Source organism: Thalassophryne amazonica, chromosome 1 (assembly GCF_902500255.1).
Source record: "Thalassophryne amazonica chromosome 1, fThaAma1.1, whole genome shotgun sequence".
NCBI lineage: Eukaryota > Metazoa > Chordata > Actinopteri > Batrachoidiformes > Batrachoididae > Thalassophryne > Thalassophryne amazonica.
The window spans coordinates 43907240-43933664 of NC_047103.1; the positions used below are offsets into that span (position 1 = coordinate 43907240).

The 26425-nt window shown below is 40.8% G+C and overlaps 1 protein-coding gene across 1 annotated transcript in view; it reads right to left on the reverse strand.

The window, feature by feature from the left end:
* LOC117509073 (solute carrier family 22 member 13-like) overlaps positions 1–26425 on the reverse strand; it is a 90997-nt gene that overhangs the window by 14236 nt on the left and 50336 nt on the right. The window contains exons 4-6 of the mRNA XM_034168879.1: positions 10562–10733; positions 10326–10446; positions 3529–3623 (exon numbers count right to left, since the gene is read on the reverse strand). Of these exons, the coding sequence (XP_034024770.1) occupies positions 3529–3623; positions 10326–10446; positions 10562–10733 (388 nt within the window). The remainder of the gene's footprint in view (positions 1–3528; positions 3624–10325; positions 10447–10561; positions 10734–26425) is intronic.

Consider the following 26425-nt stretch of genomic DNA (forward strand, 5'->3'; position numbering starts at 1 on the left):
ACAGGACAGAAATGACTGAAAAAAGGAAAAGTCTCAATTACAGTCTCTGTCTCAGTGGCGGCTCCAGAGATTTCTTTTCTGCAGGTGCTACTGGGGGCTTTGTATTTTTATGAAGGTGCTATGAAGTAAGGGCTGTGTGTCGCAATGGCGCTCTGATACACCTCTGCCACGTTCACGTGTGTGCATACACATAGCCACGTTCTGATCTGTGACAGTCACTGATGACATGCAGAATGAACCAAATCACACACAAACCTAATGTTCAATTCAAATATCCACAGACCTCCACATTTCTATGGGACTAACCTGGTTAAATTAAAAATTTTCTCTCAGTCACCGAATTTGAAATGTTTGCTCCGTGGTGCAGTGGCTGGGAAGTGCAAATCAATCAGTCCTGAAAACTGAGAGTAAAATAGCAAAAAGACCTATCGACAAGACTGGTCAGTGTACCACTGACTTTTCATTATTAAATATTACAACCATTTCACACAAGGAACAAATAATGTCTTACCTGTCCATTTCAGTGAGATCATCTGAAAACTTATCCACCTTTACAAAACGGCGTCTGAAAATAATTTACTAATACCTTCTATCCTGCTTGAAGAAAAGTCCATTTGTTACACGAGAGTTTGGTGCCAGATTACAGCGCAGACTGCAATCCGTAATTGTGATTGATGGATCGAGTCTTGCTGTTAATGAGCCGCTTTGCGCTGCAAGTTGAAAAACTCCCAGTTCCTCAGTCTGCACGTGACAAAATTATCACATGAAACAATGAAATAAAATAATCTGAAAATAATCAGTTTTGCCTCCATGTGGAGTAGAGAATCCGTATAACACCATGCATGCGTAGTCATCAATATAAAAGTATTCCACTTGCCAAACAAAAGGATTTTGCCGGCAAAAATTAACCGTTCTCACACCGAAAACATGGTGCAGCTCCGACCCGAACCACTCTGTGGAAATGGGGCTGTCAGTAGCCTGTAAAAATCCATAAATTAATGGGGCTATTAAGATAATCATTCTGGCGGTGATGCCAATTTCCCTTTCTTCTCCAATGTCGGGACCAGCCAGGAAATTCCTGGTTTTTAGTGGTGTGCAGTTCAGTAACTCAACACCAGGAAAGGATAAATTTCAGACTGTTTAATTTTAGTCTTAAATACACACACACACACACACACACACAAAATTACATGTCGCCTACACTTTAATCTTGCCTGTTGCTTGCTTTCAGTCGGATTCATCTTAACAGCCATAAACTGTGATGATGCCCTTGTTTTGGAAGATGTCTGGAAATAGTTTAATTGCTTATTGTGGAATTTACTTGTGAATAAATGTGCCATTTTTAAAGAAGTCTCTCAAGGTTTGTATACTTCGTGTGCATTTTTCAGCATGAGCTGGAGGACACTGGTGCTTTGTCCCAAAACCAACAAGCAGAAAAAAATAACTTATTTTAAAAGCCTAAAGTCTTTTCTGCAATTATTTTATTTGTGTCACAATGGTCCCTTTATTCACAATGGGCATTCACCACAGCTATCCTTTATCTCTTCAGCACCAGTTATGAAAGTAAATCCCATTAAGTATCCACCAAAACAAAAAAAAGTTAAATTACACTAATAACAACACAGGGCTCGAAACAGTATGTGCATGTGCTAGTTTGTACACATATTATTCGAGCGGTGCACGTAATTCTATACTGCACTAGCACTGGTGCAAGTAACTGTCCAAGTTTTATCAACTATAAGCACCAGTAGAATGCACCAATAAAGGAATAAATAAGAAAAAAACAATTTCCAGTGTGTTGTCTTTGTCTTCCCTGCGTTTTATGACTCTCACACACGGAGCAAGTTGCTGTGATGATTCGTTTGTGCGCATGTGAAAAAAAAAAAAAAACCTGTCTGCCGCAGATTCTGCTCTTCCCTCAAACTCTGTCATAACCACACCGGACCTGCTTTGAGTTGCTTCAGCCCCTTTCACACCGGGGCTGCTCCCAGTTGTGTCGCGTGTCATTGTGAGGATGCCACGGGGAAGCAACTCAGTGCCGAGACGATGCAGCTCGGTGCCACAACAGCACGAGGGGTGCAAAGGATGAAGCAAATTGGACGCCGAAAATTAAACATGTTTAATTTTTGTTTGCGTCCTGTGCTCGATGCAGAATTAAGTGGTTTCAGCACAAGTCAGAGCAACAGGACGGTACTCAGTGTGACTGGAAGCCACACCCTCACAAGACAACATTACCCAACGCAAATTTATGATTCCTGCTGTGTTCCATTGTTCCCGCAGTATAAATCATGCAGGATTGTTTTTATGCCATGTACACAATGCAGTAAAACTACACGCTCAAAAAAGAGCATAGAAAAAAAAATGCTCATTGCAGTTGCTGCTCGGAGCAAGGAGGAGCAGCAACTGCAATGAGCATTTATGTAAAGAAGCAGGAGCAAACACTTTTGTGAGAAGACTCTCACAAAAGTGTTTAAATAAAATCCATAAGTCCTGCTTACAGACTGATTGCCAGAGACAGGACATGTGCTCATCCAGTAAAAAGTCTGGACATCTCCAGTCCACTCACGGACTGTTTGTTCACGCGCATACATGTGAACAATTAAAATAAAAAAATAAAAAAAACTGTCTGGCTGCAGGCAGTTAGTTCCTTGCTCTCTGCTCAAACTCTCTCATCACTGTGTTACAAAAAGGACATAAGTCCTGCTCACAGACTGATTGTCAGAGACAGGACATGTCCACATGAAGTATAACTCCAGACATCTCCACATTTACTCACGGATGGTTCGTTCACACCCGGGCATCTCGTGGTCACAGGAGGAAAGATAAACTATAACAGAACTCAGAGCGCAGACCTGCAGCTCAGCACAAGAGCAAGAAGAAGTCAGAGTGCACAGTCTGGCTGCAGTCAAACTGTGCACTCTGACTTCTCTGTGCAGAGAACCTGCAGGCTGCGTTCTCACCTCCTCTGTGCCCCCTGCTGCACACACCTGATGCAGAAATTCCTGTGTCGTCATGATGCAACAGGAAGCAACTTGAAGTGGGCCCATTGTGAAAGTGACTTTTGGTTGTGCAAGTAACTTTTTTTGGTGCAAGTAATTTTTTTGTGACTAGCACTAAAATGTATTTCGACCCCTGCAACAATAACAATATGTCATTCATTATGAGCAGCTGAGCTTAGAGAGGTGCAGCTATGACATCATTGTTGCAGACAAAGACATGACTCAGGCGTTTTTAGATTTATATACTCTGGGACCTATTTTCAAGAAGTAGCAGTTTCAGCCACTGAAAACACCGGTTCTGTGTTGATGAAACTCCAAAATGTTTGCAGATACACATGAACCTGTGTCCCTGTGGATGAGCCTGAAAAATCAACATTTCTTATTGTACCCAGTGAGTCAAAACTTGTTGATTGACTTGTTGAGAAATGTTGATTTCTCTAAATGCAAAACCTGGAGAACCACGGCCCACTTTCTGGGTCAGGTTCAAAACCTTTCAGTCGCTGATCGTATGTGCGTATATAAAGCTTACCAGTTCCAGCCCATTAGTATGGTACGCTTCCTCAAATATGATGTTCGAAAGACATCCAGAAAGGAGCCACTTTTACTTGTATTTTCCAGCTCAAACTAAAAAACATAACAAACATTAAACAATATTCATGTTTGTATTTAAAAGCATGACTCTTACTGATTTACACCAAGCAAAGGTTAGGGCCTAGGCATGTGGAGATTAATTGATACGAATCGTTATCTAGATACAAACATGCGCGATGTGAGTGCATCAATTCATTCAGTGTGCATTGATTCAGTTGATGAGTTGAATCGTGTTGCATTGCTCACTGCCTGCTTGCATAAATTTTTTCCGAGGCACACTGAATGCACCATGGATGGCTTGGGAGACCAGAGCGGCAGAAGTTTTGAGGGTCTGCCGTCTGCTTGAAGCTTGAAGCAACGAAGCAGTGCTTCGACCTGCTTTTCGCTGGTTCTCTGCTTCACTGGTTTTCAGAAGTGGCAAGTCCACTGGCGTGAGCACCAGCCAATGCGTAAACTGAAGTTGTGTCTCAGGTAAAGGAAATAATAATAGTAATAATAACAATAATTATTATTATTAGGCTAGGAGGTTACATTTGTGTCAATATCTGAAAGGAAATGCTTTTGAGAAAAACTACAGATTTTGTTTATTTTTATTTATTTCCAGAGATCTAGGATCCACCATGTACATCAAGGATCCAGTGGCCAATTTCATATTTATTTACTTTAAGACTCAATAAAATGTTGCTGACATAGAAAACCTGTAAAGCCTACTTTTAGTACACAGAAAATTCACAAGAGGTATTGATGTGGGAATCGATAAAGAATAGGATCGATAAGCAGAATTGACATTGATAAACAGAATCAATATCAATATAAAATCTTATCAATATCCCTAATCATATTGCACCAAATTGGATCGTATCGCGTTGTGAGGAATTGAATTGCCATCAAATACATATCAAATCAAATTGTTATTTAACAAAAGTCCTGTTGTGAATCGCTAGCAGTTAGCATTTGCTAGCGGTTAGCTTTTGCTAGCTAGGTCCACCCCTCCCCTCTCCGTCGTAACTTTTTATAGCTGTTCTTTTTTTTTACCCGTTTAATACTTCTGTTCGTTCAGTCGAACTGCTGTGAATTTTAAGTAATTATTTTACTCCTGTGTAAAATCTTAGGAGCGGCTAGCATTTTTGCTAGCGGTTAGCTTGCGTTAGCTGTTTCGGACCCCCGTCATCATTTTTTCATTTCATTTTCTTACACTCCTGTTAGTTAATTAACTGTTTAGTGTATTTTATAGCCTCTGCTTTTTTACCTGTTTAATACTTCTGTTAGTTTTTCAGTGTAACTGCTGTGAATTTTAATTCATTTATTTACGTCTGTGTGAGCCTTAGGATTGGTTAGCTTATCCATTATTGGTTAGCTCGTGTTTGCTTGGCTACATTCTTGAATTTCTTAGTGCACAAAGTACACTACTAATTCTACTTTACACCCTCCGTAAATCCTGCGTGATGTTGGAAGATAGGGTGGCTCTCTTAGAGAGCCGTGTCCGTAAGTTAGAGCAGCTTCTTTGCTCAGTGGAGTTAGATGTTACGGGCACTCCAGATGAGGTTAGTGTTGGGCCGGCTAGTGAGCCCATTAGCATCAGCTTAGAAATGCCGGCTGTGGAGGACGGCTTTCGGACTGTGGCTAGGTGGAGGAAGCCCCGTAGGGCTTGGTGCCCGGTTGTGGCACCTCGATCACACTCGCCAGTGTGAACTGTGAATCGGTTCTCCCCCTTGGATTTGCCAGATGTGAATTCTCTGAGTCCACGCGTGACCTCCACTCCTGTCTCCAGGCCGAAACACCAGACTTTAGTGATAGGGGATTCTATCACCCGCAAAGTCAGGTTACAGATGCCAGCTGACGTTAAATGTATTCCTGGGACCAGAGCTCCCGACATTGCATCTCATCTTAGGGTGCTGACACTGCAGAAGGGAAGACAGACGAAGGAACATGACATGAGATATATTCACATAGTTATTCACGTTGGCACCAATGATATCAGGATGAAGCACTCAGAGGTCACAAAAATGGACATAGAGAGGACTTGTGACCTTGCCAGAAAGATGTGTCGGCATAGATTAATAGTCTCTGGTCCCCTCCCCTCCCGGGGTACTGATGAGGCATTTAGCAGGCTGACATCATTAAATAGGTGGCTGGCGCAGTTTTGTAGACAGCAAGGCTTTAGCTTTATTGATAACTGGCCTTCGTTCTGGGGCCGCCATGGTCTGCTGATGCCGGACGACTTCCACCCTACTGGGAAAGGCGCCTCCATCTTGTCTGCGAACATAGATAGAGCTCTACAGGGAGGGTAACATTAGGAATCTACAGCAGGCCACGGAGCAGGTGATTAGAGACCCTGCAAGGCTTATGACAAATGTGGGTGTGGAATCCACTAGCTTAGCAGGGAATTTAGTGCAGAAAATCCAATATGGTGATAGTGCAGTTTATTTGCCAGGGAGGGAATTTCAACAAGTTGAGACTGTGGCCTGCTTCCGTGGTCATGTCCATAAAAATCATACAGGGATTTGCTTTCCAAACTTAATACCCATTACTATATTGGATGATGTTGAAATTGAGGATGGCCCAGTGGTTGTTTCAGCAATAGCAAAGATTTTGTGTCTGCTACCTACAACGCACATGGAATGCCTTAAACCTAAACCTACTTCTAGGCACCTTATATATTCTACTCTGGAACCACCCCTAAACCCCAACAGTTCAACTGTCAACCCCACTGAGGTTGTTAGACTGGGTCTCATTAACATAAGCTCACTGTCATCTAATTATTGATGATCACTTAGATATGATTGGGCTATGTGAAACCTGGCTTAAACCTACAGCTGTCCTCCCCTTAAATGAAGCCTGCCCACCAGCTTATACATTTAGTCACATCCCTTGTGATGCAAAGCAAGGCGGGGGTGTTGCTCTTATTTATAAATCTAGGTTTAGCTTATTAGCTGTTGGGGGTTACAAATATCACTCGTTTGAGCATCTGATTCTCCGCTCTGCTCAGGATATTACACATTGCCAAGGTCAGAAGAATAAAAATCAGTCGTATTACGTTGTCACTGTATATAGGCCTCCTGGCCCATATTCTGAATTCTTAGATGAATTTGGTGCATTCATCTCTAACTTGTCAACTAGTGTAGATGACATTCTGATCATTGGTGACTTTAACATTCATATAAATAAGCCTTCAGATCCCCTCTGCAAATCATTTATGGAAATTGTGATTGCATTAGGATTTCGGCAATGCATTCGGGATTCGACGCACATTAATGGAAATACCCTGGATCTGGTTCTTGCAAGTGGTATTGCTGTCACGAATATTGACATCATGCCTCTTACATCAGTGGTGGCTGATCACTCACTTATTAAGTTTACAGTTTCGCTGCTGTGTTTAGTGGAACAACAACCTTATATATTATTACGGCGATGCATCAACTCCTCAACTAAGACTGAACTTGAAGCTAAACCTGATGTCTTAGCTTCACATTTGACAAATACCCAGTCAGTAGACAGACTTGTGGATAGTTTAAACTCAGTGCTCAAAACTACACTCGACATGATTGCACCACCTGTGTTAAAACCACGCTCCCCCAAATCACAGTCACCTTCGTTCAATGATTATCTGCGTGACCTCAAGCATAAAGCAAGAGGTCTAGAACGGAAATGGCGTCGTTCAAAATTAGAAGTATTTCATCTTACGTGGCATGATGCTATCTTAGAGTATAAGCATGCATTATTGGCTACAAAGCGGACTTACTACTCTGATTTGATCAACAAAAACAAGCATAACTCAAAGTTCTTGTTTGACACAGTGGCAACACTTATGCATGGACAACCACCTATAGTTTGCTCTCCTTTTACAGCACACGATTTCCTGGATTACTTTGGGAAGAAAATAGAAGACATCAGGTTAAACATATCCCGGCATGCCTTAACCCAGCCACTACACCCTGCTATTGAGGTGGGCACCACTACTGAGGTATTACCTAGATTTACAGAATTTGATAGTATCTCACTAGGCATGCTGACAAAACTCATAATGTCAACAAAAAGCACAACCTGTTTATTTGATCCTATACCAACAAAACTGTTTAAGGACCTGTGGCCCACTGTTGGGCCAACTATGCTGGAAATTATTAATCTTTCTTTAACTTCTGGATATGTTCCTAAATGTTTCAAATCTGCAGTGATTAAACCATTACTTAAGAAACCTAATCTTGACCCTAGTGTATTGATAAACTATCGGCCGATATCAAATTTATCATTTTTCTCTAAAATTCTGGAAAAAGTGGTGTCACGGCAGCTCGTAAACTATCTTACTGAGAATAATCTCTTTGAGCCACTGCAGTCTGCTTTTAGAAAAATATCATTCCACAGAGACGGCTCTCACTAAAGTGGTGAATGATCTTCTGCTTACAATGGATTCGGACACCACTACGGTTCTGTTGCTGTTAGATCTCAGTGCTGCATTTGATACAGTGGATCATCATATTCTACTTGATAGGCTGGAAAATCATTTTGGGATTACTGGGAGTGCTCTTGCATGGCTGACGTCATACTTGACCAGTCGTTCTCACTGTGTTTTGTACAGTAACACTACCTCTAACCTTAGTGACATGAAATTTGGGGTTCCACAGGGGTCTGTCTTAGGCCCCCTGCTTTTCTCCCTTTATATAGCACCTCTTGTGCACATATTGCAGCATTTTGGGATTACCTTTCACTGTTATGCAGATGATACTCAGTTATACATGCCGATAACTGCTGGTAATCTCGTTCACATAAAATCCTTAGAAGATTGCCTTGCAGCAGTGAGAAGCTGTCCAAAAACTTCCTACTTTTAAACTGTGATAAGACTGAAATGATGGTTCTTGGTCCAGTGAGACATCGGCATCAATTTGACCAGTTAACGCTGAGCCTCAGCTTGTATGTCATACGTCACACTGACAAAGTGAGGAACATTGGGGTAATTTTTGATCCTTCATTGTCCTTTGGCCTCCACATTAGAAATATTACTAGGACTGCTTTCTTCCACCTGCGAAATATAGCGAAGATTCGTCCCATCCTGTCAAAGGCTGATGTTGAAACCCTGATCCATGCATTTATCTCTTCTAGATTGGAGTATTGCAGTGTTCTATTTTCTGGTTTACCGCAGTCTAGCATTAGGGGTCTCCAATTGGTTCAAAATGCTGCAGCCAGACTTTTGACATGAAGCAGAAAGTTCAACCACATTACACCCATTTTGGCATCCCTTCACTGGCTTTCTGTCTCAATGAGATTAGATTTTAAGGTTCTGCTACTAACCTATAAAATTATTCATGGACTGGCACCTCCCTACCTAGCTGACCTAATTAAACCTTACGTACCGGCCTGGGCTTTACGTTCTCAGGGTGCAGGACTACTTTGTGTCCCTAAGGTGAATAAGAAGTCTGCGGGTCACAGAGCTTTCTCTTATTGTGCCCCTGTTCTGTGGAATGATCTCCCTGCATCAATAAAACAGTCAAATTCTGTGGAGATTTTCAAGTCCAGACTTAAGACGCACTTATTTTCCCTTTCATATGGCTAGCATACTGGTACAGTTTTGTTTTACGCTTTTTACTCTTTTAATTAATTTATTATTAATTGGAGCGGGCTGCGGCCTCAACTTTACCTAAATTCTGGGTCTTTTAGTGAAGTTTAAGGCTAGTGATCACCTTAGTATTTCTCTGTTTTTCTTGTTGTTTAATGCTGACAAATTATACAGTATTTTTTGTCTTTCTGATGCCTGATTCTGTTTTTTCTCTCTGTTTAAGGTGCAGCTCCATCCAGAGATGGGAGTTGTATTCGTGTTGGCGATCGCCCTGTCCTGTGCGCCAATAGCATTTCTTGTATATTCGTCCGTGAATTGTTCTGTGAATTGTTCTGTAATTTATGTTTGTAGCATGGCCCAAGCAGAGGGTCACTCCTTTGAGTCTGGTCTGCTTGAGCTTTCTTCCTCAGAGGGAGTTTTTCCTTACCACTGTTGCTCTGGGGGTTGGTAAGGTTAGACCTTACCTGTGTGAAGCGCTTTGAGGCAACTCTGTTGTGATTTGGCGCTATATAAATGAAAATAAATTGAAAATTGAAATCGCATCGAATCGGGAACAGAGGTGAATTGTATCACATCGTATCGTATCGCTGATAACATATTGCTTTAGCTGACCGGCACATCAGCACACTGCTACACAGCTGAATATCGTGCCATGCAGGAAATCATCCCACAGGACACCCCCACGAGGCGATTTTCACACATAGTAGTAATTAAAACACATATCACATTTGCAGCAATGGACACACCACGCAGACTGATGTGTTCACGACGTGAGAGCCCGGCTCTTCATGACACGGGAGCTGGCTCTTCATTTAGATGAGTGCATCAGGTATTTCATGTAAAACATGAAAGAGAGAACAGTAATCAACATAATTTCATTACTTCTTGGTGTACGTCTAGGCAGAGGCTAAATCCGCTCTTTATAACAGGAATTAAGTATCATAAATTGTGGTGTTTTTTAATTTGTTTCCTGCGCTGCTGTGTGCACAACTTTCCACGTGCTCACACTGTGTTGGTGCGCGCAAACACAAGCGTGCACAAAACTGTTGCCGCAGTATTGTGCATGCCTGTTAGACCATGCGTCCCTCCCGACAGCAGGTGAACTGTTTCATGGTTCCCCCTTTCGTGTTTGGTTCGTGGATTTTCTTCCAGTTTCTGCGTCTTTCGTTTTATATGCTGCTCACATTATCCAGCAAATCATTCTGGATTTTTCTTTTATTGATCCTGGCTGCCCTCTCAAGCAACTTTTGGGCCTCCTCCTTTCTTCCCCTGGTCAAAAGCCAACGAGCTGATTCTGGAAGAAACCTAACAATGAAACATCCAAGATCAAAAATTAAGGTATTGGGATTTTATGAACTCTGAGAAAGTTGTTAGATATTATATAATGTATCTCATGTTGATGATGTGAGAGTTTGCTCACCAGAAGAAGAGTCCCACTAAGAGGATAACAGGGCAGAAGAGCACCAGCTGCAGGACCCTCCAGCTGTGAACACCATAGGCAATTGCAGGCAACAGCATGAGCCCGATAGGGTGAACAACCATGATGCACATAGTGCAAACAGCAGTCTTTGAAGGGCTGGTCCACTCCACCGCTTTAAAACAATAAGCCAATAAACAGTAAGGCAAAAAAATATATATATATATATATATATATATATATATATACTGGATAACTTACTCATGTTTCACATTTTCAACTATTATTATGAGATGGTGACTGCATTTTCCTACAACGCTGGGTAGTTATTGGTTAACTGAGATAAAGAGACACCTGCAAAGGTTTAATATGTGATTCGGGCAATGGACAGCTGGACAGAGGTGTTTGGTGTTCTTCATACTTTTGCAATAAATAAAAGTCCAAGTGTTTACTTTGGGAGACTCACATGAGGTGGCTTGTGAGCTGTGATGCGGTAAAGCTTTACTTAATAACCTGTCACTAGATAACATGTTACTCTAATCTCCCACTTTTTTTCAGTAATGAGTAATCTAGTATGTTAGTATTTACAAATCAGTAATCAGATTAAACTTCTCCCAGTTACTTTACGTTGCTATTATTTTTGTACTGTGGGTCAATCACAGTATGAAAATTGTCCTGTAGGCAAGAGGAGGTCAGGGGTTCAGCTGAACTACCTACTTCACCCATGTTTAGCATTTGACACTGCGAGCTGTTCATCTGCTGTTTTGTGCAGCAGCTCCGAGTTGAGAAAAAAAAAACAGTAGTTGCCTCTCAAAGCGCAATGACAGCAGCACACCTGCACTAAGTTTACAAAGACATTTTTATGTTTTTTTTCTTTTAAACTCTGTGAGTGTCCTCCCTAAAAACAGCTGAAGATCCGCAATGCATTAACAACAAATAGTAATGCTCTTTTTCCACACAAATGCACCTAAAGTCACTTTCTGATGATGACATGGCATAAAGAATGCTGATAAAACTTTTTTTTAAAATCTTTAAATGTGGTCTTCCTTTCTGCATAAAAACACATTATTCATTCTTCCTGCTCAGACGGCAAACCAAACATGATTCAAGACGGAAAGGGGTCGTGGGGAGGAAGAACACGGCTCCCCATAACACCCTGAGATTAAAGGTCCACTTTTGAAGACAGTTTTTCATACTACTACGACTACTTAATAATAATAATAATAATAATAATAATAATAATAATAATAATAATAATAATAATTTCAACAACTAAATGTTTAGGAAGAAATTAAATGTTAGAAAAATGGTAGAAATAATTTAATTGTTGCATTCATAAATAATGAAGATTATAAATGGTATTTTTTTGCGTTACAGTGCTGTCTGTGGTGTCCAGAGGAACCAGCAGGGGGGCTCAGACTTGTATAAGGCTGGGTTTTACAGCATTGTGGAGATGGTGTTGGTGAGGGGTAGCGAACGGTAGTGAGAGCATCAAGCGAGAGACTAACATAGTATATAGCTTGCAATAAAGTTGTCAATCTTTCCCATGACGTCTTTTTCCCTGGAGACACACACAGTACTGTTGAACACAATACTGTCAACAGTTGTGAGGTCAAGAAAGACTGCCTTTATTTTATTTTTTATAAAACAAGTATTTATGTTCATTGAAGTCAAGAAAGACTGACTTTATTTTATTTTTTATAAAACAAGTATTTATGTTCATTGAAGTCAAGAAAGACTGACTTTATTTCATGTTTTACAAAACTTTTTTTGAAAAAAATTGTATTTAAGTTCAACTTTAATGCCAGGATATACATTGATTACTTACGTTACTGTTAAAAATGCACTTCCAATAAAGTGGGTATTGGCAAAACTGGTCATCACTTTTTTGTTGAGGTGGGAGGGGGGTTGTTGTCGGCACCTGCTGAGATTAAAAGGGGGAAAAGGGGGCCATCTGCACTCTGGACTCCAAATGTACACATGCTGATGCACACAGACACACACAGATTGTCTCCTGCTGGATTCCAGCGTACGATCAGAGTTAAGACACACTTCAGGGGAAAACTTCAGTACCGACAAAACTGGCTGGCGTGGCTGTTTCGTTTTATTTATTTTATTTGAAAGTTTTGCAGAGAAGCGCTGCATTAAAGTGGCACCACATTCTGAATTCGAAAGCGCAAATATCACTGCATATGGTTGCTTTGCGGTGGTTGGTGGTGATCAGATGCGGTTTTTTGTATGGGCGAACCAGGTAGTTGCCTGGGGTGCATTTTTTCATGACGTGAGGGGCGGCACAACAAGCAGTTAAAAAAAATCATTCTGCGTCGCAAAGCAGTTATCATATTACTGTGTTGAGGAATTGGCAAATTGACAGCCTGTAGCTGCAGGCAGGCGCCCTTGCGTGCTGACGTGCACAGTACAGAAGCAGTAACAGAGGTTCAGCGGTTGTCTCCTGTATAACCGGGGATAGGCACGCTCCTCCCTGGGCCATGCGCTCTGCTCCACGGCTCCAGATGGAGCATCCTGCTCCCCGCTGCTCTGCCTCCACAGCATCTCCTCTCTGGCTGAGCAAAGTCCACTTAAGCCCCTTTCACATTGGCGTATTCGTAGAGCTGCTCATTGCAGCTTTGTGTTTCATTTAAATACACCCGAAATACACGCGTACTCAGCCTTTTTCAGTGTTCGTTCATACCTGCAGGTGCATGTGTTCGCTCTTTAATGTGTGCACACAGTCGTGTGTGCCATGCCGCTATTAAACCAGTTCAGTGCTGTTGTCTGTCTCTGTAGAAGTGCGCTCTGTTCTCTACTGCATGGTGTGGTGCAACTAAAAAACAGTGTCATTTAACATTATTATTATTACTATTATTATTAATTAATTAATTAATTCATTCATTAATCAATTAATTATTAATTGATTAATGAATTAATAATTATTTATTTTATTTTCTTGGTGGGTCACTTTCATTCATTTTTATGGCTGTGGTAAAGGCTGCCCTGAATGAAATGCTGTGACTCGTTAAACTTTTAAAGCTCCGGTTGCTCCGATCAGGTCCGCTGATTTGATCAGACTGATCGATCAGGTCGTCTGATGATCACACCAACATGCAGCGACTGCGCATTTATTTTAAAGAGTCACAGCTCTTTTCAGCTTTGATCAGACTGATCGATCAGGGCGTTTGATGATCGCACTGACATGCAGCGAGTGCGCGTTTATTTTAAAGAGTCACAGCTCTTTACAGCTTTGATCAGACTGATCGATCAGGTCGTCTGATGATCGCACCGACATGCAGCGACTGCGTGTTTATTTTAAAGAGTCACAGCTCTTTTCAGCTTTGATCAGACTGATTGATCAGCTCGTTTGATGATCGCACCGACATGCAGCGAGTGCGCATTTATTTTAAAGAGTCACAGCTCTTTTCAGCTTTGATCAGACTGATCGATCAGCTCGTCTGATGATCGCACTGACATGCAGTGAGTGCACTTTTATTTTAAAGTCACAGGTTCGATCAGAAACAGAGAGAGAGAGAGAGAGGGAGCAACTGACCTACTGTTTCTGTTGTGTTTCTGGATTTCTGAGTTGAGGTTCGATTCCCTGTTTTGAACACACAGGTGCTGTGGGCTGTGTGCACATGTTTTCATGTTCTCCAGCTGACACACTCAGTTTTTGGTTGTGTACAGGAGTGCAGTGTTGCACAGACTTGCATGCAGTAACACTGTGCTGCGCAGACCTGCTTCAAACTGTGACCAGCCTCTACGCCGAAGAAAATTAAACATGTTTAATTTCTTCTGTCCTATGCACGTAGCCCTCAACATACTGCTGCGTATTGAGAAAAAAATGCCACGTGAAGTGGGCGGAGAGCTGCTCATTACAGCGTAGACGATACGCTGTAATGAGCAGCTCTACGAATACGCCAATGTGACAGGGCCTTTAGGATACAACAGAAGCAGAACTCTGTGCCACATTTCTGTGTGGATCATCCAGCGAATAAGGTAGGCAGCTAGTTTATGAAATACGAGGTCTGTTAGAAAACTATCCGACCTTTTATTTTTTGCAAAAACCATATGGATTTGAATCACGTGTGACTACATCAGCCAAGCTTGAACCTTCGTGTGCATGCGTGAGTTTTTTCACGCCTGTCGGTTACATCATTCGCCTGTGAGCAGGCTTTGTGTGAGCAGTGGTCCACCCCCCTCATCGGATTTTTATTGCAAATAAAATGTCTGAACGATTTGGAGCTTTGCTGCATCAAATTTTTCCAGAAACTGTGAGAGACCGCCAGGTGGACACCATTCAGAAAATTGAGATGGCTTTCAGGGACGATTTTATGGGGATTACACAGATTAAGGAGTGCTCCAGCTGGTTTAAAGACCGCCCACAGCTGCTGAGAGCTCGGCGCACTCCGAGCGCCGATTGACAGGCTGAAACCCCGCTGAAACAACCAGATTATTTCCAACGTGAAGGCTTTGTTGATCCGGGACATCGTCTGACTTCCACAAAAATGGCAGAAGACATGGACATCAGCACTTTTTCGGCACATTCCACTGTTACAGGAGTTTTTTTCATGGAAAGAGAAGCGGAGGAATTCACCACGGAGCCGCTCATGGCGCAAGACAAAACCACCTCCGTGTTGGTCTCACAGGACGGCTTTCAGATGGCTTTCAGACGGCTTCCAGGCTTTTCAGTCGTGTGACTATCCGAGAAATTATGCATGAGCTGGACATGCCAGAACATGTCCTATGAGGCTTCATCACGGCGTTGCTTTGCGCCATGCAGCTCCGTCCCGACATGCAGAATTCCTCCGCTCCTCTTTCCATGACAAAAACTCCTGTAACAGTGGAATGTGCCGTTCATTTCCAAACTGAACCCTGTGTTGATCCGGGATGTCGTCTGACTACCACAGAAATTGCGGAAGACGTGGACATCAGCACTTTTTCGGCACATTGAGACAGACGTGCGGAGGAATTCCACTCGTCGGGATGGAGCCGCATGGCGAAAAGCAACGCCGGGATGAAGCCTCACAGGACATGTTCTGGCATGTCCAGCTCATGCACAATTTCTCGGATAGTCACACGACTGAAAAGCCACCGGAAGCTGTCTGAAAGCCGTCTGAAAGCCATCTGAAAGCCGTCCTGTGAGACCAACATGGAGGTGGTTTTGTCCCGCGCCATGAGCGGCTCCGTGGCGCATCCCTCCGCTTCTCTTTCCATGAAAAAAAAACTCCTGTAACAGTGGAATGTGCCGAAAAAGTGCTGATGCCTCACAGGCGAATGATGCAACCGACAGGCGTGAAAAAACTCACGCATGCGCACGAAGGTTCAAGCTTGGCTGATGCATTCACACGTGATTCAAATCCATATGGTTTTTACAAAAAATAAAAGGTCGGATAGTTTTCTAACAGACCTCGTAAAAGGCATTTGAAAGCGGACAGACAGGGTGGAACAATGGGTTTGAATCTCACCAGAGAGGACAGGAGCTCTGTACACATTTCTATCTGAGGTGACTTGAATCTACCTTTTTTGTGTGCCTGAAGGAGTGGGTGTTATCCCATTATTACAATAATTTTCCAGCAGCTGGAAACTCTTTGAGTTGTCAACTACACTGACAGAAATTAATATAATAATAATAATAATAATCCTAATGAAATTTAAAATGAGGCATATCTTCATAATTAACTGCTTTATTTAATAGAGAAAAATAATCACATTTGATTTCATTGGGATGGGAACGCTAATAACATTTCGGTTTAGATTTCATTTGATCCACAGATGAAAACCAAAAATTAGCGAGAAAAAAGGCAAACACTACATTATCAAATTTCTGTCATAACTAAGACTTTTGCAGATTAGCTGATGCTCAGTATTTACACATTTACAAACATCAAGTTACATATATTGCTAAATGTTGTGACAAATATGCACCTTAATAAAATATTTTTTCCTCGCATCTAATGACAGACATTTAGCATGTAAGGGCATGTGTATTCAAATTTGCAATTCATGGATGTTTTGTATAAGAGCTATATTGTAGCCTGCAGCCTTTTGATGTCAATTACAATTGCAATTTTAGGGGCACTTCTAAAATATTAAAAATAATAATAAAAATGGCTTTGTGCAATTTTTTTTTGGGGGGGGGGGGGGGTGTTCGAAGGGGATCTCGCCCAGGGAGTAATTCAGTGTAGAATCACCACTGGTGGTAATGCTTGCAAAGTTTTTTTTATTTTGTCCTTTAATTTGGCACAACTGTGTAGCTATAAATTACTGTTCTGTTTTGCAAGAGCCTGGCTTTCTTTTCGTGTCACCATTTCACTCTCCACTCATTTTGGATTCTACCTGACAGCAGAGACAGATCACGGGTTGCCAGACAAGTTGGCCTTGATCCACCTGGCTCATGATTGTAGCTTGGCTGGAAGGTGTTGGACAAAGTAATCCTGCCTGCACCCTAAAGCTGATTGTCTTCCCCTGTTGAGCATCTCTGCTCAATGCGACAGGTGGTTTACGAGCAGTCTTTAATATAAACCGCTAACTTTTACTCAATACTTTTACTTAAAGTACATTTTATATGATGAATTTACTTTTGATATTTTAGAACAGTAAATGTCAGATACTTGAAGATTTTTACTCAATATTAGGAGACCATAAGGAGACTAAGTTTTGCCAAAGTAATTTTTATGGTAAGATACAGTTGTATGCAAAAGTTTGGGCACCCCTGATCATTTTCATGATTTTCCTTTATCAATCATTGGTTGTCTGGATCAGAAATTTCAGTTAAATATATCATGTAGCAGACGAACACACTGATATTTGAGAAGTGAAATGAAGTTTCTAGTATTTACAGAAAGTAATCAGTAATCATTTAAACAAAATTAGGTGGGTGCATAAATTTGGGCATCCTTGTCATTTTACTGATCTGAATACATTGAGCACTAATTATTGGAACACAAAATTGGTTTGTTAAGATCACTGACCCTTGACCACCTTACACAGGTGAATCTAATCATGAGAAAGGGTATTTAAGATGGCCATTTGCAAATGTTTCCCCTCTTTGCATCTCTTCTAATGAGTGGCAACATGGAAGCCTCTAAGCAACTTTCAAAGGACCTGAAAACAAAGATTGTTCAACATCATGGTTTAGGGGAAGGATAGAAAATGCTGTCTCAGAGATTCCAGCTGCCAGTTTCCACTGTGAGGAACATAGTGAGGAAATGGAAGACCATAGGCATAGTACTAGTTAAGACCCGAAGTGGCAGGCCAAGAAAAATCTCAGATAAGTTGAAGCGAAAGATGGTGAGAACAGTCATAGTCAACCCACAGACCTGCTCTAAAGACCTACAACATGATCTTGCTGGAGATAGTGTCTCTGTGCATCATTCAATTACACAGTGCACTTTGCACAAGAAGATACTGTAATGCAGAGGAAGCCTTTTCTGTGTACACGCCACAAACAGAGTCACTTGAGGTATGCTAAAGTACATTTGGACAAGCCAGCTTCATTTTGGAATAAGTTGCTGTGGACTGATGAAACTGAAATTGAGTTATTTGGACATAACAAGGGGCAGTATGCATGACTGAAAAAGAACACAGCATTCCAAGAAACACTTGCTACCTACAGCAACATTTGGAGGTGGTTCTATCATGCTGTGGGGCTGTGTGGCCAGTGCAGGTACTGGGAATCTTGTTAAAGTTGAGGGTCACATGGATTCCAGTCAATATCAGCAGATTCTTGAGAACAATGTTCATGAATCAGTGACAAAATTGGAAGACAACGACCCTAAACACTGCTCAAAATCTACTATGGCATTCATGCAGAACAACAAGTACAACATTCTGGAATCGCCATCTCAGTCCCCAGACCTGAATATTATTGAAAATCTGTGGTGTGATTTTTAGCGGGATGTCCATGCTTGGAAACCCGTAAACCTGAGATGTTTTGTAAAGAAGAACAGTCCAAAATACCTTCAACCAGAATATAGACTCATTGGAAGCTATAGGAAGCATTTAGAGACTGTTATTTCTGCACAAGGAGGATCTACTAAATATTGACATATTTTTCATGTTGGGGTGGCCAAATTTATGCACCTGCCTAATTTTGTTCAAAGAATTATTGCACACTTTCTGTAAATCGTATAAACTTCAATTCACTTCTCAAATATCACCATCTTTGTCTGCTATATGATATATTTAACTGAAATTTCTGATCCAAACAACCAATGATTTATAAAGGAAAATCATAGAAATCATCAGGGGTGCCCAAACTTTTACATACAACTATGTAAAAAAAAGTGATACTTGCACTCAAGTATCACACTGAGGTACTTATACAAGACATTTCACCTGGCTGTGGTAGAGATGTACATTCAGAAGATGGGGATGGATAGGTTGTCTGCCTGGATGGTTGCCAGACAGGACTCAAGGCGCTTCTGTAGTTAGGTGGATACACCACAAGCTACCACACCTGAGCTTTCCCTTTAGCCTATGAATTATTCTTTCAAGGCCTGTCCAGTTTCCATTATAGCCAAAAACAACTCTTCTAACAGAACCACATGTTCTTATTTAGGTTTAGGGGTGAAACAATGTATTGTGAATGATGAAGGCTGTATTGTGTTTTTTTAATGGATATTGCCATACCATGATTAATCAACCACTGTATTTTTCGGATTATAATTCACTGTGTTAGTTTGAGAGGTCCTGTGGCTTATAGTCCGGTGCGACTTATATAAGAAATTAAAAAAAATCACAATTCACAACTAGAAATTTTCTTTACACTTCAAAATGAGAAACACACCATTAAAATGCCTTTTTGTTTTAAAAAATGTGAGAGAGGTGGAAACTTCCTAACAGGGCTTGATTACTTTCAGCATGCATTTAAATCCGAGTCAGGCCACACTTAAAGTGTTCCTTAAACGAGTGATTGTGATGGTGTTCTTATTTTAAATTCAATTTCAATTTCAATTTATTTTCATTTATATAGTGACACAACAACAAAGTTGCCTCAAGGCACTTCAGACAAGTAAGGTCAAACCTTACCAACTCCCAGAGCAAACACACAGGCGACAGTGGTAAGGAAAAACTCCCTCTGATGATTTGAGGAAGAAAACTCAAGTAGACCAGACTCAAAGGGGTGAACCTCTGCTTGGGCCATGCGACCAACATAATAAACAATTTCACAAAACGAATATACAGGAAATCTTGCTGGTGCACAGGACAAGAGGGTTGCAGAAGTAGATGCCACACCCATCTCTGGATGGAGCCGCACCTCAAAAACAGAGAAAAAAAGGGACAAAGACAACAAATACAGTATAATTTGTCAGCATTAAGCAACAAGAAAAACAGAAGAAACACTAAGGTGATCGCCAGATAAAGTTTAGATAAAGCTGAGGGCGTGGCCCGCTCCATTTCCTAATAAAATGAATTTAAGAGAGTCAAAAGCTTAGTAACATACTATGCCAGTATGCTAGCCATATGAAAGGGAAAATAAGTGCATCTTCAGTAGGGTTGCGTATCGAGAACCAGTTCTTTTCGGGTATCATTAAGAAATTATTCGATCCACCAATATCAATAGTCTTTTTGCATTACGATTCCGTTATCGGTTCTCTACATTGATTACAGATCCTGCAGTGTGTCTGTAATCAATCATTTCTGCAGCGCGACTCCAGTTTGAAGCGTGAACCAACGAAGCAATGCTTCAATATGCTGGCTCGTTGGTTCTTTGTTTCGCTGCTCTTCAGAAGCGGCAAGTCCACTTCTTAACCCCTCTCAAAACCATTAAAATATGTCAATCGTGAGTCAGTTTTGTGTGGATTAAAGTCACTAACTGGGACTCTTATTGCAGTCAAGAAATGAGAATCATCATCCGTTCCGTTGACACAGCTTCAAACGCTGTGTGGCTCTCTGCCGAGACAGAGTCCAGTCAGAATTAATAACTCCAATTTCATATTTATTTACTTTAAGACTCAATAAAATGTTGTTGACATAGAAAACCTGTAAAACCTACTTTTAGTACACAGAAAATTCATAAGAGGTATTGATAAGGGAATCGATAAGGAATTGGATCGATAAGTGGAATCGATAATGGTACCGATAGATAAAATCTTTTCAATACCCATACCTAGTCTTCAGTCTGCACTTGAAAGTCTCTACAGAATCTGACTGTTTTATTGATGCAGGGAAACCATGCCACAGAACAGGGGCACGATAAGAGAAAGCTCTGTGACACCGCAGACTTTTTATTTACCCTAGGGACTCAAAGTAGTCCTACACACTGAGAACGCAAAGGCCGGGCCGGTATGTAGAGTTTAATTAGGTCAACTAGGTAGGGAGGTGCCAGTCCATGAACAGTTTTATAGGGTAGTAGCAGAACCTTAAAATATGATCTCATAGGGACAGGAAGCCAGTGAAGAGATGCCAAAATGGGTGTAATGTGGTCAAACTTTCTGCTTCATGTCAAAAGTCTGGCAGCAGCATTTTGAACCAATTGGTGACATGCTGGACTGCGGTAAACCAGAAAATAGAACATTGCAAAAATTAGGATTAAAAAAATTACCCTCACTTTGTCCATGTGATGCGTGACACACAAACCTAAGCTAAGCGTTAGTTGGTCAAATTGATGCTGATGTCTCACTGGACCAAGAGCCATCATTTCAGTGTTATTAGAGTTCAAAAGTAGGAAGTTGCTAGACATCTTCTAAGGATTTTATGTGGATGAGATTACCAGCAGTTATCGGCATGTATAACTGAGTATCATCAACATAGAAGTGGAACATAATCCCAAAACACTGCAATATGTGCCCATGGGGTGCTATATAAAGGGAGAAAAGCAGGGAGCCTAAGATGGACTCCTGTGGAACCCCAAATTTCATATCACTAAGGTTAGAGGTAGTGTTATTGTAAAAAACACTGAGAACGACTGGTCAGGTATGGCGTCAACCATGCAAGGGCACTCCCAATAATCCCAAAATGTTTCTCCACCCTATCGAGTAGAATATGATGATCCATGGTATCAAATGCAGCCCTAAGATCGAACACCACCAGAACCTTCATGGTGTCCAAGTCCATTGCAAGCAGAAGATCATTCACCACTTTAGTGAGAGCTGTCTCTGTAGAATATTTTCTAAAAGCAGATTGTAGTGGCTCAAAAAGATTATTCTCAGTAAGGTGATCCACGAGCTGCCGTGAAACCACCTTTTCCAGAATTTGAGTGCAAAATGATAGATTTGATATCGGCCTATAGTTTTTCAATACACTAGGGTCAAGATTAGATTTCTTAAGTAATGGTTTAATCACTGCAGATTTGAAACATTTAGGAACAGATCCAGAGGTCAATAAGAGATTAATCATTTCCAGCACAGTCGGCCCAAGAGTGGGCCATAGGTCCTTAAACAGTTTTGTTGGTATAGGATGAAATAAACTGGTTGTGTTTTTGTAGAAGTTACGAGTTTCGCCAGCACACCTAGTGAGATATTATCAAATTCTGTAAATGTAGGTAATACCCAGTGGTGGGCACAGCTAACCAAAAAGTTAGCTTCGATAACAGCTAAGCAGCGAACTGAAAAGTTATCTTTTATAAAGCTAAACTGATAAACAACCCAAAAATTTATCAGAAGCTACAGCTAACCGATAACTTTCCAAATTGAGTTTTAACACCGCAAATGCAAACCCAAACAATGAATCACCACTTCTGTCTTTGTGCGCTGTGCCCCCTGCTGGAAGCTCTTGTTTACTATGTATTTTAATTTACCACAGCAAAAGGAGCCTGACCACCAGGTTGTCACAAAAAAGAAAGAAAAAAAAAGTCATTATTCCTTAACCGCATACGGCGGTTCCGCTGTGAGGCAGAGGTCTTGGAAAATAAAGCAGTTTTGACTTAGGTTTTGATTTATAAATCAAATTATTCTGGCTAGAATAACTACATTAATGACAATTCTGTCATTTGTACAAAGTTAAAATATAACACATCTTTTAATTTTAAATAATGCACTAATTCTGTCTTAGTGGTTAGCACTTTTGCCTCACAGCGAGAAGATCATGTGTTCAATTCCCACCATGGGCCTTTCTCTGTGGAGTTTGCATGTTCTCCCTGTGTTTGCGTTGGTTTCCTCCAGGTGCTCCGGTTTCCTCCCACATCCAAATACATGCAGGTTCGGTGGACTGGAATCTTTAAATTGTCTGTAGTTGTGCAAGTGGGTGTGAATGTGTGTGTGTTTGTCCGTTTGTGGCCCTGTGACAGTCTGGCGTCCTGTCCTGGGTGTACCCCGCCTCGTGGTCTATGACTTCTGGGATAAGCTCCAGCCCCCCGCGACCCATAATTGGACTAAAAGTTTTGCAACAAACACACACAGATGCCAAAGGGATTATGGGTAAAATGAGCCTCTGCTAACATTGATTGGTTGACTCATTCATTCTATGTAAAAACAAACACGTTAATGTGAGGTGTGTGTTGGTTTACATATAAATGTGCTTTTGTAAAATATGCAATTTTTTCATATGTTAAAAAAAGCCATTTGCAAAAGCCAAAAGTCAAGCTGTGATTAGACAACCATCTGAAAAAAACCGTGGTCAAAATGCATAGAACACTGCCATCTACTGGTGCCCAGACGCTCAGACCCTAACCTATAATCACTACACTACTGGCCAGTAGATGGCAGTAGAGACTGTGAAAACTTGCAAAAACAAATATTCAAAATAAATAATCCGTGTCAATAACGTTTAAGATGCGTGGAATTTAATAACCGCAAACTGAATTTCAGACATCTTACATTTATTACTCTGGAACAAAGACAACAGACAGACATAAACAGGACGTTCAAGAGCAAACAGGAAGTGACTGCAGCTCACACTGATTCCAATTGAAAATAATGGAGAAGCAACCTGAGCTGCTTCAGGCATTTTTACATAAAACAAACACAACAACATCTATAAACCCAGAAAATATATTCACGAGTGTTTTAGGCACAATATGCAAAGGGTTTAATGCTGTTGTCTGTGTAGAGCCTGATCAGAGCGTCCCAAATGCATTTCTCCTGCTGTGAATGTACTGAGATTACCCATAATGCACTGCCGAGAGAGCATGTCCACACTAAAACCTTTAAAACCTTTAAAATTAGTGTAATACTTATGTTATGTACATATGTTTTAGTTTCACTGATTAACTCATCTCACGTGCTCAAACGGATGTTAATCAGTGAAATCACCTGCTGAAGTCAGTGGCTGCAAAGAAAACCTGCACCCTCTCGGCCCTTTCTGGAATAGTTTGGACACCACTGCTATATACAGTGACAAAGCAATACGGCTGATTTTTATTCTTGTGATATTGGCAATATGTAGCATCGTGGGCAGAGCGGAGAATCAGATGTTCAAACGAGTTATATTTGTGACCCCCAACAGCTAATAAACTAAACCTAAATAAGAGCAACACCCCCGCTTGCTTCGCATCACGAGGGACGTGACTAAATGTGTATGCTGGTGGGCAGGCCTCATTTAACAGCTGTAGGTTTAAGCCAGGTTTCACATAACCCAATCATATCTAAGTGATGATTCATAATTAGATCATTCTTTCTCTGTTTATTTGATAGGGACAGAACAAAAAGCATTGCTACAATAACCGATGCCATGTTCATAGGTCATATAGCCAATAGCTAATTTGCAGACCTGGTCCCTAGAACATAAAAAGGACACTTACACAATCATAAACAACACATGATAGTAGCAATATCACCATACAATAAAACACTATAAAATATGGCTAATGTCTACAGATTTGATTTAAGTTAAGCCATTGTCTTATTTTATGCTTAAAATCATTCAGGTCTATAAGAAATTTCAGTTCGGCAGGTATGGTGTTCCAGATCTGTGGACCTTTAACTGCAAACGCATTCTGTCCAAAAGTTGTTTTACATCGGACTGGTCTACAGTCTCCACTCACAGCTCCTCTTGTAATGATACCGCGAGTTTGACATTTTTGAATCATTCCTTTTACAATATCAGGAACAAGACCATTAATACATTTAAAAACTAAATTCAAAAACGAACACTTCAAAAGATTTTCAAAGCTTAAGAGTTTATACTTTTCTATGATTTTACAATAGTGCCACCTAATTGGCTTTTGGTCAAGCACTTTTAAGGCTTGTTTGTAAAGAGAATTCAAACCTTTTAGAGAAGATTGGTTCGCCTGGCCCCAAACAGTGATGCAATATAAAAAATGAGACAAGATCATTGCATTCAAAAATAATGTGGCTGCACTAATTGACAAGCAAGATCTTATGAGACACAAACAATTCAAGTTAGTCCTAATTGTCTTAGTCATTTCCTTTAGGTGACTCTCAAATTTAAGATGGGAGTCCAAGACGACCCCCAAATATTTAAATTCATCTACTCTTTGAATTTCCTTTTTATTTGCTCCCCTCCAAAGCATGTCTTTTTCCTGGTTCTCTCCTTCAGCCCCAACCAGTCCCAGCAGAAGACTGCCCCTCCCTGAGCCTGGTTCTGCTGGAGGTTTCTTCCTGTTAAAAGGGAGTTTTTCCTTTCCACTGTTGCCAAGTGCTTGCTCACAGGGGGTTGTTTTGACCGTTGGGGTTTTTCTGTAATTATTGTATGGCTTTTGCCTTACAATATAAAGCGCCTTGGGGCAACTGTTTGTTGTGATTTGGCGCTATATAAATAAAATTGATTTGATTTTGATTTGATTTGATTTATTTGTATCCTAAAGTTTTGTTTGGGCTTTTCCCTTATTGAAAAACACATAGACACCATTTTAGAAGAATTTAGAAACAAGAAATTATCCTCTAGCCACTGAGAGACCTGGGGTATTTGTCTATTAAGAATCTCTGCAGCCTTCTCTGGAGTTTTTGCTGAGACATAGATTACTGTGTCATCAGCATACAGCTGGCATTCAGCCTCAGTGCAAATGGTCGGAAGGTCATTAATACAACCCCTGGCAAAAATTATGGAATCACCGGCCTCGGAGGATGTTCATTCAGTCGTTTAATTTTGTAGAAAAAAAGCAGATCACAGACATGACACAAAACTAAAGTCATTTCAAATGGCAACTTTCTGGCTTTAAGAAACAGTATAAGAAATCAAGAAAAAAAGATTGTGGCAGTCAGTTACTTTTTTAGACCAAGCAGAGGAAAAAAATATGGACTCACTCAATTCTGAGGAATAAATTATGGAATCACCCTGTAAATTTCCATCCCCAAAACTAACACCTGCATCAAATCACATCTGCTCGTTGACATTGACCCTATGTCATGAAATTGACCCTATATGTCTTTTTGCAAGGAATGTTTTCACAGTTTTTGCTCTATGGCAAGATGCATTATCTTTTTGAAAAATGATTTCATCATCCTCAAACATCAGAAAAGTGTCCAAAATATCAACGTAAACTTGTGCATTTATTGATGATGTAATGACAGCCATCTCCCCAGTGCCTTACCTGACATGCAGCCCCATATCATCAATGACTGTGGAAATTTACATGTTCTCTTCAGGCAGTCATCTTTATAAATCTCATTGGAACGGCACCAAACAAAAGTTCCAGCATCATCACCTTGCCCAATGCAGATTCGAGATTCATCACTGAATATGACTTTCATCCAGTCATCCACAGTCCACGATTGCTTTTCCTTAGCCCATTGTAACCTTGTTTTTTTCTGTTTAGGTGTTAATGATGGCTTTCGTTTAGCTTTTCTGTATGTAAATCCCATTTCCTTTAGGCGGTTTCTTACAGTTCGGTCACAGACCTTGACTCCAGTTTCCCCCCATTTGTTCCTCATTTGTTTTGTTGTGCATTTTCGATTTTTGAGACATATTGCTTTAAGTTTTCTGTCTTGACGCTTTGATGTTTTCCTTGGTCTACCAGTATGTTTGCCTTTA